Source organism: Cucumis melo, chromosome 5 (genome assembly GCF_025177605.1).
Source record: "Cucumis melo cultivar AY chromosome 5, USDA_Cmelo_AY_1.0, whole genome shotgun sequence".
Lineage (NCBI taxonomy): Eukaryota > Viridiplantae > Streptophyta > Magnoliopsida > Cucurbitales > Cucurbitaceae > Cucumis > Cucumis melo.
Window position 1 is genome coordinate 15,862,526 of NC_066861.1, and position 12,620 is coordinate 15,875,145.

Sequence of the window (12,620 nt, forward strand, 5' to 3'; positions counted from 1 at the left end):
AGACTGATATGTGCATCTTTCGGGAGCACTAGACTGATATGTGCATCCTTCGGGAGCACTAGACTGTTATGTAGGGTACCCCCGAATAGGAAGTTAACTGTTGTCCCCTAACGGGCCCAGTAGTGGGTCCCTTACTGGGTATGTTTATACTCACCCTTTCTCTTCTTTAACTTTTCAGGTAGGGGCACAGCGAGGGGCAGACCGACGAGAGGCAGGAAGGATGCGTGAAGGCCATATGGACGCGTCTAGTTTTCTTTTCGCTTCCGCTATGTATTTTGTCAGAATATTTTGACTTGTGATTTTGAACTTGTGCCTTGATATTTTTATTTTGTGACTTTCTTGATTTATTTAAAATAGGGCCCGAAACTGTCTTTTGTAAGGTTTCTAATGTTTTAATGAATCGTAACTGGTCTGTTTTAAATTTTATGTTGAATGGTCGAGTTTTGGTATTTGGTAGTGACCTCAGCTTAGTCCGGAAAGTTGGGTCGTTACACGGCATGCCTTCTTCGTTTCAACTTTTTTTCGTTTCGATCTCATTTGGCTGTCTCCGACCTTATCTCCAATCCTTTCTCTTGTTCTCCGTTTTCTTCATTCCAACCACATACTACCTCATCGATCTTCTCTGTTCTCTTCTTCTCCAATCTCTTTGTTCCAACCACATCTCAGATCCACCATCTTCTCCGATCTTTTCTCTTCTTCTTCGTTTTCTTTGTTCCAGCCACATCTTCAACCTCATTGATCTTCTTCGTTCTCTTCGTTCATGCCACATCTCTAATCGACCCCATCTTCTTAGTAACCTTCATGATTGACATCGTCGTTCAACTAACGACGACGATGTCTCTCTGTTCGTCTCTCTACTGCTAACTCTATCATCGTCACTTCGGGTAAGTAACTTTCTCTATTTCTCAGCTTTGTTTACATTTTTCTATTTACTTATAGATGCTTGTGGAGTATATCGATCATTGTTTAATGGAAAATGATGGTGTTACTTTTCAAGTATATGAAGTGTTTCCTTTTAGTTTTTAGGCTCTATAGGAAAAGAATGCTAAGAAAGGTGTTTTGATTCCTTTGTTGTCTTGACTTTGATCTAGTGACCATAGAGTGGTTGTTTTCTATTGGCTTTGCTTGTTGTTGGGATTGATTATTATGCATCTATATATTTGTTGTAGGCCAAGGAAGATCAATAAACAATTGTTCATTGATATTAGGTAAACTTTCAAGTAAAACTTTAGAGGTACCCGTCGGGTGAGATGTTCTAAACTTTGGAGTTTGTTACTTCGAAGTTCCTTTCCTCGTGGAGGTTGTATTTGTGATTGTTTCTCCAAGATGATCTTTGTTTGATCTCTTTCATTATGCCCTTGAGATGGATTTACTTGTAAATTTGTATTTAATAGATCTTGATTTTTGCTTATATTACCTTGTTTGTAGTGTGGGACTTTGTTTTGTTTCTATTTCTTGAGTAGTTGATACATCTCCTTAGTTAATGGGTGTTGGATCAATTGGATGCTTTTAGGTTGAATTATTTATTCATTTCTCTCTTCCACAATTGGTTGTTTGTTAAGATTACCCTTTGAGTGAGGTTTTTTATATTCGATGTCATAGCAATGATTATTTTTCCTGTGAGTTGCAACACTTTCAGTTTCTTGTGGTTTTATATCTAATCCTAATCCTTTTGTAGGATTATACCAATTTGCTGCATCTAAAAAACTTCTTATATTTAGAGATTCACAACTCGAGGGATGGTTAGTGGATTTGTTATCAAAAGTAAGGTAGTTTTCTTCAAATATAACATGTATAGAGATGTAACCTTATTTGTCTTTGGATCTAAACACCTAGCTATATATATCCTTTGTGAGACATTTTTATTAGCGAGTTATCGTAGACCTTTTTTCCTGTGTAGACCTTTTAAGTTTGTGAATTTTAACGTGTAAGAGTTAGGTTCGGATAAAGCTTACCTCAGTTTAAGTTTGACTCGTTTATTTTCTTTTTGTTTGTAGTTGTTTGATATTTGTGACGAACATATTAGTAGGTTGTTTTGTCTTTGGTTGTTTGATGTTTGTGGAAATCCTTTCAATCAATGTTGATTTTGTCTTTGGTTGTTTGATGTTTGTAGAAACCTAGAACTTTTGAGGTAATGAAGAGAGAATTGAAGAAGCATCTGTCTAGGTAGTGATCTTTTGCTTTGGTGACTGGCTTTTCTATTATACAACAATTCATTTCGCAAGAAAATATTAACAGTTTCATGGGGTATTTGTAGGGGATTCTCCGCAACAATATTCTTCCCTTTTGTCGAGTTGATAGTTACAAGTTCCATGCTGCTGGTAGAAAGGATGTTGATGTAATATTCTTCCCTTATTTACAATTAGGAAGCTCTATACTATTTGTAATATTAAATTTTCTTGTCAGGTTCGAATGTTGGGTTCAGGTAGACCTTTCTTGGTTGAGATATAGAACGCACGTCTTCTCCTATTTGATGTGATAATAAATGAAATACAGTCAAAGATAAATAGCTCAGAGAATAAATTGGTAAGTTGTCATATTGTACTGTTTCTTCCATAGATTAAAATTACTGCAAACATCATATGAATCACATTATTATTTAGTTTGGCGTAAGAAATCTGAAAGTTGTAGGTAGCGTGGGTTGAGCCCTAGTTCACAAAGAAGAAGCAGTAAAGCATGTTTTCTCTACGTGCAATCTTTTTATCGATTACAAATACAAAGTTCTATTTAATTCTGCATTTTCGACTCTTTAAATCATGCAGAAGCAATATGCTTCACCTTTGTGGACATCTCGCCCACTCGAGGATGATGATTTTTTTATCAATATCATCACTCAAATACTCGGTGAGAAGTTTAGCACGCTTGATTGTTTGATTCCATAGCTTATTATTGATGTGTTACATTTTAGATCTATGCTTATGAAATTATTTTTTCTTGTGTACAAAATTTTGCAAAGGACTCCAATAAGAGTGCTTCATTGTCGAATTCCATTAGAACATGAAAAGATCAATCTGGTTAGAGCCTTTTTCCAATTGTACAGTGATGCTACAAAGTATAATACACTTATGCTTCCACTAAGGGTCACTGACGATGTTCTCTTATTTCATTTTAGGATGAAGATTAAGAATGTTGCTGAAAGTTCTCAGTATTATCTCGTACATTTGTGTACCCAGGTACAGTCTTTTAAAATTGAATTAAGGTCACGCTTTTTAGGAGAATTTTGGTAACATAATCATTTAATGAAAATCCAGCCGTATTGTCTTTGAGTGGCTTTGTTTAAATCGTTGTTTTTTTGTATAGGTTCATTTTTAGGTTGTCTTCATATTTATGTTGCCTGAGTATGATCTTTGTTTTAGTTTTAGTCTGTATTGTCTCTTATTTTCTTTTACTCTTAGTATACTACTCTTGTATTTTAAGCTTTATGTTGCATGAGCTTACTGGGTTTTGTTTTTCTGTTGTACTTATATTTTTTTTGCCTTTGCTATTGATTTTTGGTATATTTTGTTGTAATCTTTATTCTTTCCTAAGTTAAGCTTGGTTTAGGAGGGTTCAGTATGGGAGCGGCTACAACGCTTTACTTCTTTGTGCTTCTTTTCTGTTTATATGAAAATCTACAGAAGTATGAATATATGATTCACTACCTATGCATTTTTTTTTGCCTCTGGTCATGTGATTCTGTTTTGGTATTCAATTGAATTGAAGAATTGCGATTGATCTAGTTGATTTTGTTTTTTAAATAGTTTAGTTTTGATCTAATATTGGTTGGTTGAATTAAAATAGAAAGTGTAATTCAAAAACACTATACGTGTTGCATAGAACGCTATCACACCACTAATTCATAATGCTCATCAAGCACGTGAAGATTGCTCATTACCTTCTAAGAGTATGGAACTAGTCAATTTTGATAGGTTTTGTCTTGCTACAACAGTGGGAGATTTGTAGAGGATCAAAGGTGAACGTTGAAAGTATTGAAGCACCCTCTGTGTTTTTTTTAGTTGTTTTTAGTATGCACATTTAGTTTATTAAGTTGTTTTAGAATTTATTAGGGGACGTAGACAAGGAAGACAATGGCGATGCCAATGAAGATATCGAGTTTATCAGTTTTATTGTGATGTATTGAGTTTTCTAAAACATGGTAGTTTTTTGTTTAGGTTTGTTCACAAAGGATTTTTTTTTCCTTTATAAACATAATTGTAATGGATAGAAGATAACATATATTATTCAAAGAGATATTATATGTATAGTTCTATGGTAATTCTTCTTTTAATAATGTGATTATGAAATGTTAATGATGCCAAATGGTTTTAAAACATATGTACCTTTTATGTTGTTATTAATAGCTCTACAAAAATCACTATTAAAAATCAACGACGACGAGAGCATTCATAAAACGCTACAAAAAAATTGTTATAGCATTTTTTCAATGTGATTACAATAGCTATTGAAACATTTTGATAACGCTTTTCGAACGCAAAAAGAAAAAAAGAAGAAAAAAAAACGCTATATAATGTCTTTAATAGCATTTTTCCAATGTTATTCAAAATGCTATTGAAACATTTTATAGCGATTTTCCAATGCAATAAAAAATACTATTAAAATATTTTGATAGCATTTTTTCTCACATTATAAAAAACATTTATAGCATCATATTTGTGCTATCGTTGGGGACATATTATAGTGTTTTGTATAGGGGTGAAAAAACGCTATGAAAAATCATGGACTTTCAATAATATTGGCTATGACAGCATTTCGAAAACGCTATCAAAAATCAACATTAGCGTTTTTTTAATGCTATTGTAACTGATATTTCTTGTAGTGGGTGGAGGAAGAGTTACTACTACAGATGGTGAAGGACTTCAAAACTTGTCCCTTCACCATCCAGCTTAAGGGATGACCTCCTCTTTTTCTTTTGTTCATGGTGGAGTTGCCTTCTTTTACAAGCATACTTTAGGCGGGAAATTAATTATGCTATGCTTCACATTCGTCCTTGCTTATGCTGCACATTCGTCCTTGCCTACAATTTCAGCACAGAAAGTAGTTGTTTCTTGTCACACATCAATTTCAACGACCACTCTTGTCTTCTAACGAATCATCTTGCATAATGATGTGCTGACATCTCACCTTACGACTTGTCAGACAACTTTTTATCGCTGAGTTCATGTGTGCGATCCTCGGTTTTTATTTCTTCTTTTCACCATCTTGTGTGGAAAAACACTTGAAATCATAGTTAATCAAGTGTGATAACTTATGTTAGGTGCATTCTCTTGATATTATAAATTTGCACTAAAACCTACATGTTTCGATCATTTATCTCACATTTTGACTCAATGTTTTACCTAAAAAGCTACAGTAATCTATATTTCTACAAGTTATCAATTGATAAATAAAACGTTAAGACTAACTCATAGACACATTTGCCACTCGGAAACAGATATTGCCAACCCATAGTTCGTAATGTAAATAAATCATAAGAGTTGACGGTACTTTAAAAAATCCACAATCATCAATAGTTAAATCCTCAAATTATGTTGAAAATACAGAAGAATGCACAATTGAGCCTACTAGCAATAGACTATATCATTGGTAGAAATCTATTAGTGAAAAAGTCTACTACTAGTAAAATCTATCCCTAATAAATTTTGTTAAATTTTCAATTTTTTATAATGCACTCAATTATTAATCCTAAAAATACTATCGATTACCATTGCCCGATTATACTCCAAAAGCCAAAATTCTCAAACAGTTGCAAATAAATTCTAACCCTTGAGACAGTTTGTAACAATAATGTTTAATTGCAAGCAATATGTACATTAGTGGAGTCAATTTCTTCCATTGAAAGTTAATTATTATAATTATATACAACATTTCCCATGGTTTAAATGTAATTAAATGATGTATACAACTCTTTTTAGATTAGAAGTGAAATTCCCACCTCCACATTTGTATTAGTAAAATGTATACAGGCTTCAATATTAGATGTGATTCAAACCTTACACCCTACTTTGTGTTAAAAAACTTTAATATTATACAAAAAGAATAAAACAATAAATAAACAAATAATTGAAAGTAACTCCAATTTCTTAATTAAAATGAAATAAAAAATGAAAAGGGAAAAATAAAGAAGGAAAAAAGAATACCATTTCTTGTAGTCTAAAGCAACAAAAATAGGGTTAAAAACAAAATATTACAAAGGCTGGTATATGAAGTATGCGAATAAAAATTATATAAACTAGCCGGGGATCCAATTCTAAAGTTCTCAAAATTTACGGCAAAAATTGCCATTGATATGAACTTTAGCATTTTGAGATCCTTAAATATTATATATATATATATAACAAAACTTTGCTTATAAAGAGGTAGAGAAAAGGCCTAAACCTCCTTCATTTTCGGGTCATTCATGTATTTAAGTTAGCCTGAACCAAAAGAGATTAACCAAAAATGAAAAAAAAAAAAAAAAAAAAAAAAAAAACAAAACAAAACAAAATCAGCTGATCATAGCTAGGTAGTATACATCAACCCTTTTCCTTTTCTAAGTGTCATTCCAAATGGTGAAAGGTGGCGGAGCTCCCCCGTGACAAACCGATCTCGCCGGAGGAAGCCAGTTGTTGCAGTTAGAGCTTTGCATCCCGGATGCCGGAGGTGGCGGTTGCAGCTGAAGAGAGGAGTTGTGGTAATTATACAAATTAGACGTTCTTGTTGCATGGAACGGATCATCCACATTAGAACAACCACCAAATAAATTCACTTCTCCAATGTCTCCTAATCCCCCATTGTTGCTGCTGCTTCCTTCCGCCCCCGTCGGAATCAAGAAATTTCCGTTGTACCCATCTCCATTGGCACTGCTGTAAGACCCCGAGCTATGTTCCATTGAGTCCATAGCCCCACCGTGTGGGAAAAAGTTGTCGGCGGCGATGGCAGTAGCGTCCTGTTCTTGTTTGCACCACAATCGTTGTTGCGGAGTAGCATAGGGGTAGTGGAAGGCGTAAGGGTGGTGATGGTGGAAGGCGATAGTGGGCCATCCACCGCCACTGTAAGGAGTCGTGGTGGATGAAATATTTATTATTCCATCAGAGAGGTGAGACGTTATGTTGTCTCCTGCTGTTTGGGGGTCGAGAGGGACGTCAGAGTGGTGAATGTCTTTTAGGCGCTTGGCAGCACCGCCGATGGGTAATGTGTTACTTTCAAGAATGGCTTTCACATCGTAACGGCTCATATCAAAGTTGGTCACCGCATTTAGTCCTCTAAACTTTATAGCTGCTATGTCATATGCTTCCGCTGCTTCCTCTTGCGTACCTGAATGAATACACATTAATTATTCTTTAAACACTTTTTATTCAATGAATTCTCAAATTGTCTTGTATATAGCTTAATAGTTAAACTAATACTCTACTTCCTCGGGGACATCTTAAAATTAAGCAACGTGAAAATGATATGCATTATTATCTCTTTTATTTAGGAGCCATGCATATACATATACCAATAGAATTCTCTACAAGATTTATCTTTTACATTAATTTCATTTTCTCTACTTTTATATAGAATTTAAAATAAAACTAATATACAGATTAAAAACTACAGCATTAAGAAAAACGTAACAGTTAAACTAATTAACACATTATACAACTACTTTGAAATTGAACTTTTTCAGTAAAAACGAATCAAATCGAAAAGTTGCATCAATATAAAAGTTATCTGAACTGCATCTCTTTTAGGATGGAAGAAGACCAATTATTTTCTATTTGTCTTGGATTCATTCAAATATCAAAATCTCCATATAACCAAACTAAAAAAATAAAATAAGTTATAGTATTTAATTTTTCTGATGTTGTGAAAAAATATAAATAAATAAAAATAAATAAAAAAGAATGATGATGATAATGATTGAGTTACCGAAAGTTCCCAAGTAGAGATCTTTATTCCCCGCAACTCTCCCTATTCTTGCTTGCCATCTCCCATGCTGGTGGTGTCTGTCACCAACCACCATATACAAAATTTTTATTTAATAATACTCTTAAATATAATAGATTAATTTAACCAAAAAAAAACAAATAATAATTGGGAAAATGCACGTGAGAGACAAGTGATAGTATCTAATTTATAGTTCCATATTTCCTATCATAAACTAGGCGAATAATGTATATAAAAAGATAAAAAAATTGGAACATTTTCGAATATAGTAAAATAAATTAAAATATCTATAAAATATAACAAAATTTTGGATCCTATCAATAATAGATATCAATAAATTTCTATTACTATCTACCTATCACTAATATTTACTGATAGAATCATATTAGTGTCTATGAATGTTTATCGGTAATAAAATCTAAAATTGAAAATATTTTGTCAAACTTATCATTTTTTTTATGATTGCCAAACAAATTTTAGAGAAATTAATATTAAATTTTAGTAAAAAAAGATGATATATGAAAGAGAGGGAGAAATTAAAATTTACCTTGTAACTCCACGGTAAATGGAAGCTCCTCGAGAAAACCCACTACTCTTCCTGCATTTCCCATTATAATACACAGACAGTGTTAATCATAATTAATTAATTAATTAAAACCTATATCATACATTCAAAATTCAAAGTCTGTATAGGCAAAAAAAAAAAAAAAAAAAAAAAAAAAAAAAAAAAAAAACAAAACAAAACAGACATAAATGTTTAAGCTCAATTAGCAACTTGTGCTTTTACCTTCTTAGAGACGCAACAAACTCTTGCCGGGTCATGTGCTTCATGTCTTCCAACTCTTTTTCGTAATCACTAATCTACATTTTTTTTTCATTATTCAATCTTTAGAGAAAATTCAATAGATTTTTTTTAAAAAAACAAAAAACATATTCCATATCTCACTACACAAAACTCACTGACAAACACCAAATTTTATTTTTATGAGACAAATAATGGACACTGTCACGTTAACAGTATTTAGATATAAAATTAAAAGTTCAACAATGTAATTAAGTTGGAGTTTCAAAGGAGAAAACTTTACTGGAAAATTTGTTGTGGTTGTGGTACCCCAGTATTTAAGTGCTGCTAAATCGTAAGCTCTTGCAGCCTTTTCCTCTTTGTCATAACCTCCTGTTAATTATATGACAAATTTAATACAAGTGAGAGAATTTCATTTTCATGTCAATTTAATAGAAGTAAAATCATAAAGTTACAAATAAAATTAGATTAATTAAGAGAAAAAAAATAATATGAAAGCCTTTTGTATTACTCACCCAAATAGACTGCATTTTGTAGTGGAAATGAAACCCCACATGAGTTGATATCACAAAAAAAAAAAAAAAAAAAAAAAAAACTCAAAATTAGAAATTATATAATCAATGATCAAATAAATATTAATTCAAAAGAATGAAAAGAAAAAAAATATTCTTCATTGATTAGTTAATGAAACACTTGATTAATTAATTAATTACCTTGTCTTCCTTTTCTAGTCTGTCCTTCTCGTCTACAACTATTGTCCCAAAGATGAGCTTCATATCTTCCTGTCCATCTATGCCTAAAACAGAAAATTTATTAAAGAAAAGAATAATAAAAACAAACATGCAAATCATAATAATAGTATTGTTATTATTAAGAGAATATAATTTTTATTTTTTATTAAAAGAAAGAAACCTGGTTACACCGCGGTAGATGGAAGTTCTTTGTCCAAATGTATCGACAGATTTTCTCGGGACAGCTTCAACGGCGCCATTTTCAGCGTGGATCTCGACACCCGATGATTTCCCTTGTTTGTTATCGGAGGAGGAGCTTTCACCGCCGCTGGCCGTCAGAAGTGGTAGAGCCGTCGAGCCGGACGAAGAATGGGACGGCGGTGGGGGGCCGGTGTTCATCGACAGTGATAAAGTATGTGCGGTTGTGAGATGATTACTTATTCCAACTGCACTACCGTCGTGATCTCCGCCGCCTTTGGCAACCGCTTGAGGCGGCGCTGGTTGATTTCTCAACCACGTCTTGATCATCGACAAACCAATAGAGGTAGTATTGTTGGCGTTCCCGTTACCGGCGCTGGGTCTTCCACCGCCACAGCCGGCAGCCTCCGATGGAAGGTCCAAAGAAGAATTTTGGAAGATGTAGTTGGCGGAGGCATTGGAGTAGACTGCGGCGGTGGCGTGGTCGTGGTCGTGGTCGGTGAAAGAGTGGTGGCCAAGGAAATTTTCAAGCTTTGGTTGGTGTTGGCTTTCGATTAAAGCAGAAAAATCTGAACTTTGAGTCGACCCTAAACCCTTCATATTATTCCAATCTACAAAAAGTTAAAAAAAAAAAAAAAGGAAAAGAAAAAGAAAAAAAAAGTTAGAAAATGGGTTCTGATTAAGCATCAATTTCCAAAAACCCCATTAAAAAGAAAGGAAAAGGACAGGAAGAAAGAAACCTTGTGAGTGTTCATAAACAGCATAGGAAGAAGGAAGGTTGTCAAAGCAGACGGCGGAGACGTCGGAGGGAGAGATTTGGTCGGAGGTGAAGGGGGCGGTTGCGGCGGCAGCGTGAGCGTGAGCGTGGTTGGAGGGTTGGTGTTGAGGGGAAAGAGAGAAGCCAAGCCAATTGATTGAACCCATTTTGTGAAGGATATATATGAAAAAGAAAGTATTATATGATGATAATAACAATGAATGAATTAAAATGAAAAATGAAGGGAAAAAGAAGGTTTTAATTTGTGTATTTTTGGGTTAGAAATGAATGGAAATGGTGAAGCTCCATGCATGAGAGAAGATGAAGAAGAAGAAGATTGAAAGAGCTTCCAATGGCTAACGCTAAAAGAGAAAAGGGATTTTGATTTGAAGAAGAATATGGAATGGTCAAAGAAACATTTCTTTCTCTAAAACAAATTCAAGATTTATACACACAACTTCACCTCTCTCTCTCTCTCCTTCTCAGTGCAATAAATGAGGTGAAACACCAAGGGGGCAATCTTAGGTTTTTTTTTTTTTTTTTTTTTTTTTTTTTTTTTTTGGTTATATAAAAAAAAAATTCATAATTTATTTAAAGACTGAGTGAAGAAATATTTTAACACACACGTACACACACGGAAAAGACTTGTTAAATAATATCATATGAAAGGGAAGGACACCATTTACATTTGTCATCCCTAAACCCCAAAATCAATTTCAAACAGAATATTATTGGAACTCCTCTTATGTCCTTTCCTCACATTCTTTTTCAACTTTTCCCTCAACTACTCATGTTCCTAACACAAGTTATTTAAAGAGACCACACTGTACTATGAGTTCCACAATTTTTGTCTCTGTTCAGTATAGGAGTGTCTCAAATTTATATCTAATGGTTATTTTGAATTATATAGATTATTGATTAGTTTACATCTTTACTAAACCGATCAACAAATTTAACATCAAAGGAAGATTGTGTCCTTAACGTAACTATCACAATGTTTGGATCTCAAAAGGGGATGTAAAAATGAAACATGAGTTTGTCTCTTTTAGTTTTAGTTAAAGTCGGATTATTTCTTTAATCATATAATAAAAATGAACTTCATCTGCAAACTTCTATTGACAAAAAGATATTTATTTATATCTAAAATCGGTTTAAGTCGCAGTGTTTGAGTTGTAACTCCCGATATATTTACTCAAATATAGAATCTAATAGAATTAAGAGACTATAAATCCAGAAATTTTAAAAATAATTAATCACAAAAGACATTAACTACTATTTTCTCATGCCCCATTCTCATTATAATCTTACTATAAATTCTCACGATATAGAACTACTTCTTTTAAATAGTTTGTGCAAATTATGCTTGTGATCAGCCCCGGATGTCAGGAATGTAAACTTGAGTCCGGAGCATTCTCGCTCGCACTTTCCTGGGACAAACACCATGTAAACTGATCATTACAATATTGTTTTGATCTTAATTATTCATTGGAGTTGTATTAAACAGCATAAGAAAAAATATAATATATAAGTCATCAATTACTCATAATTTACACATAAGATTTAAATTTTTTGAAATTTTAATCTTCAAGTTGAGATTGGGTGACTCTCATTCCCTGGTAATAATCTAACAGTGGGAGAAAATGTTTCATTATGTAACATTTCTAATTTCTTTTTTACTTCTTTGTTTTACAAGAATGAATTTATTTTAATAATCCATTCTAAACAATTGGATACCAAGTTAAGAATCCAAGAGGTTAAAATTTCTTTGTTATAGATCCAAGCATCAAGTGAATATTTCACCGCAGTATGATGGTTTCTTGATTTTACCAATAATACAGCCAACTTTATTTCCTTCTTAAAATTGGCATATGTAGACCCTATGTCACACCCCTCCTAGATCCTACTCTAGTTCTGAGAGACAGGATGAATTCAATCGATATTACTTCCTTCAAGAACGACACTAGCTGACCCTTAACCTTTGATTTTAAAACGAAATAAAAATGTAAACTAAAACACATAAGTTTTAAACATAACTATAGGTAAAACCTTCCTCATTAAACAAACTTTATATAAATTTTATATAGACATAACTTAACCTTGTTTATATAGGAACATAACCCAAAAACAACCTTCTTAAACCTTAGTCTTGTACCACAAATGACCAATTAAACAATGGGTTCAAAACAACAAGACACATACGATATTAAAACAAAATCCTTCCGCA

The 12,620-nt window shown here is 33.1% G+C and overlaps 1 protein-coding gene and 1 long non-coding RNA gene across 8 annotated transcripts; one reads left to right on the top strand and one right to left on the bottom strand.

Annotated features, from left to right (window-relative positions):
* The first annotated feature begins 618 nt into the window (after positions 1-618).
* On the top strand, positions 619-4,201 carry LOC127149392 (uncharacterized). 7 transcript variants are annotated; one of them, XR_007820914.1, is made up of 11 exons: positions 619-884; positions 1,170-1,208; positions 1,679-1,769; positions 2,114-2,166; positions 2,258-2,338; positions 2,407-2,526; positions 2,763-2,844; positions 2,957-3,014; positions 3,113-3,173; positions 3,909-3,952; positions 4,047-4,201. It is a non-coding gene; the product is annotated as an uncharacterized LOC127149392 (long non-coding RNA). The 7 variants fall into 7 exon arrangements; XR_007820917.1 differs by having other exon boundaries at positions 1,679-1,764; XR_007820919.1 differs by lacking the exon at positions 1,679-1,769 and having other exon boundaries at positions 3,909-3,965.
* A 2,156-nt stretch (positions 4,202-6,357) lies between these two features.
* LOC103485825 (AP2-like ethylene-responsive transcription factor AIL1) lies at positions 6,358-10,902 on the bottom strand. The gene is made up of 8 exons (XM_051084552.1): positions 10,380-10,902; positions 9,623-10,250; positions 9,424-9,506; positions 8,994-9,082; positions 8,696-8,769; positions 8,456-8,506; positions 7,891-7,967; positions 6,358-7,293 (listed from the first exon to the last, which is right to left on the bottom strand). The coding sequence occupies exons 1-8, from the start codon at positions 10,561-10,563 to the stop codon at positions 6,530-6,532; spliced, it is 1,950 nt and encodes a 649-aa protein (XP_050940509.1). The 5' UTR covers positions 10,564-10,902; the 3' UTR covers positions 6,358-6,529.
* Between the last annotated feature and the right edge of the window lie 1,718 nt (positions 10,903-12,620).

Bases quoted from the DNA above. Each gene is read 5' to 3' on its own strand.
- LOC103485825 (XM_051084552.1), bottom strand. From the start codon at position 10,563: ATGGGTTCAATCAATTGGCTTGGCTTCTCTCTTTCCCCTCAACACCAA. The intron at 7,968-8,455 runs GTAAATTTTAAT...GGTTGGTGACAG, and splicing joins ATTTACCGTGGAGTTACAAG to ACACCACCAGCATGGGAGAT. The intron at 7,294-7,890 runs GTAACTCAATCA...GTATTCATTCAG, and splicing joins TCTCTACTTGGGAACTTTCG to GTACGCAAGAGGAAGCAGCG.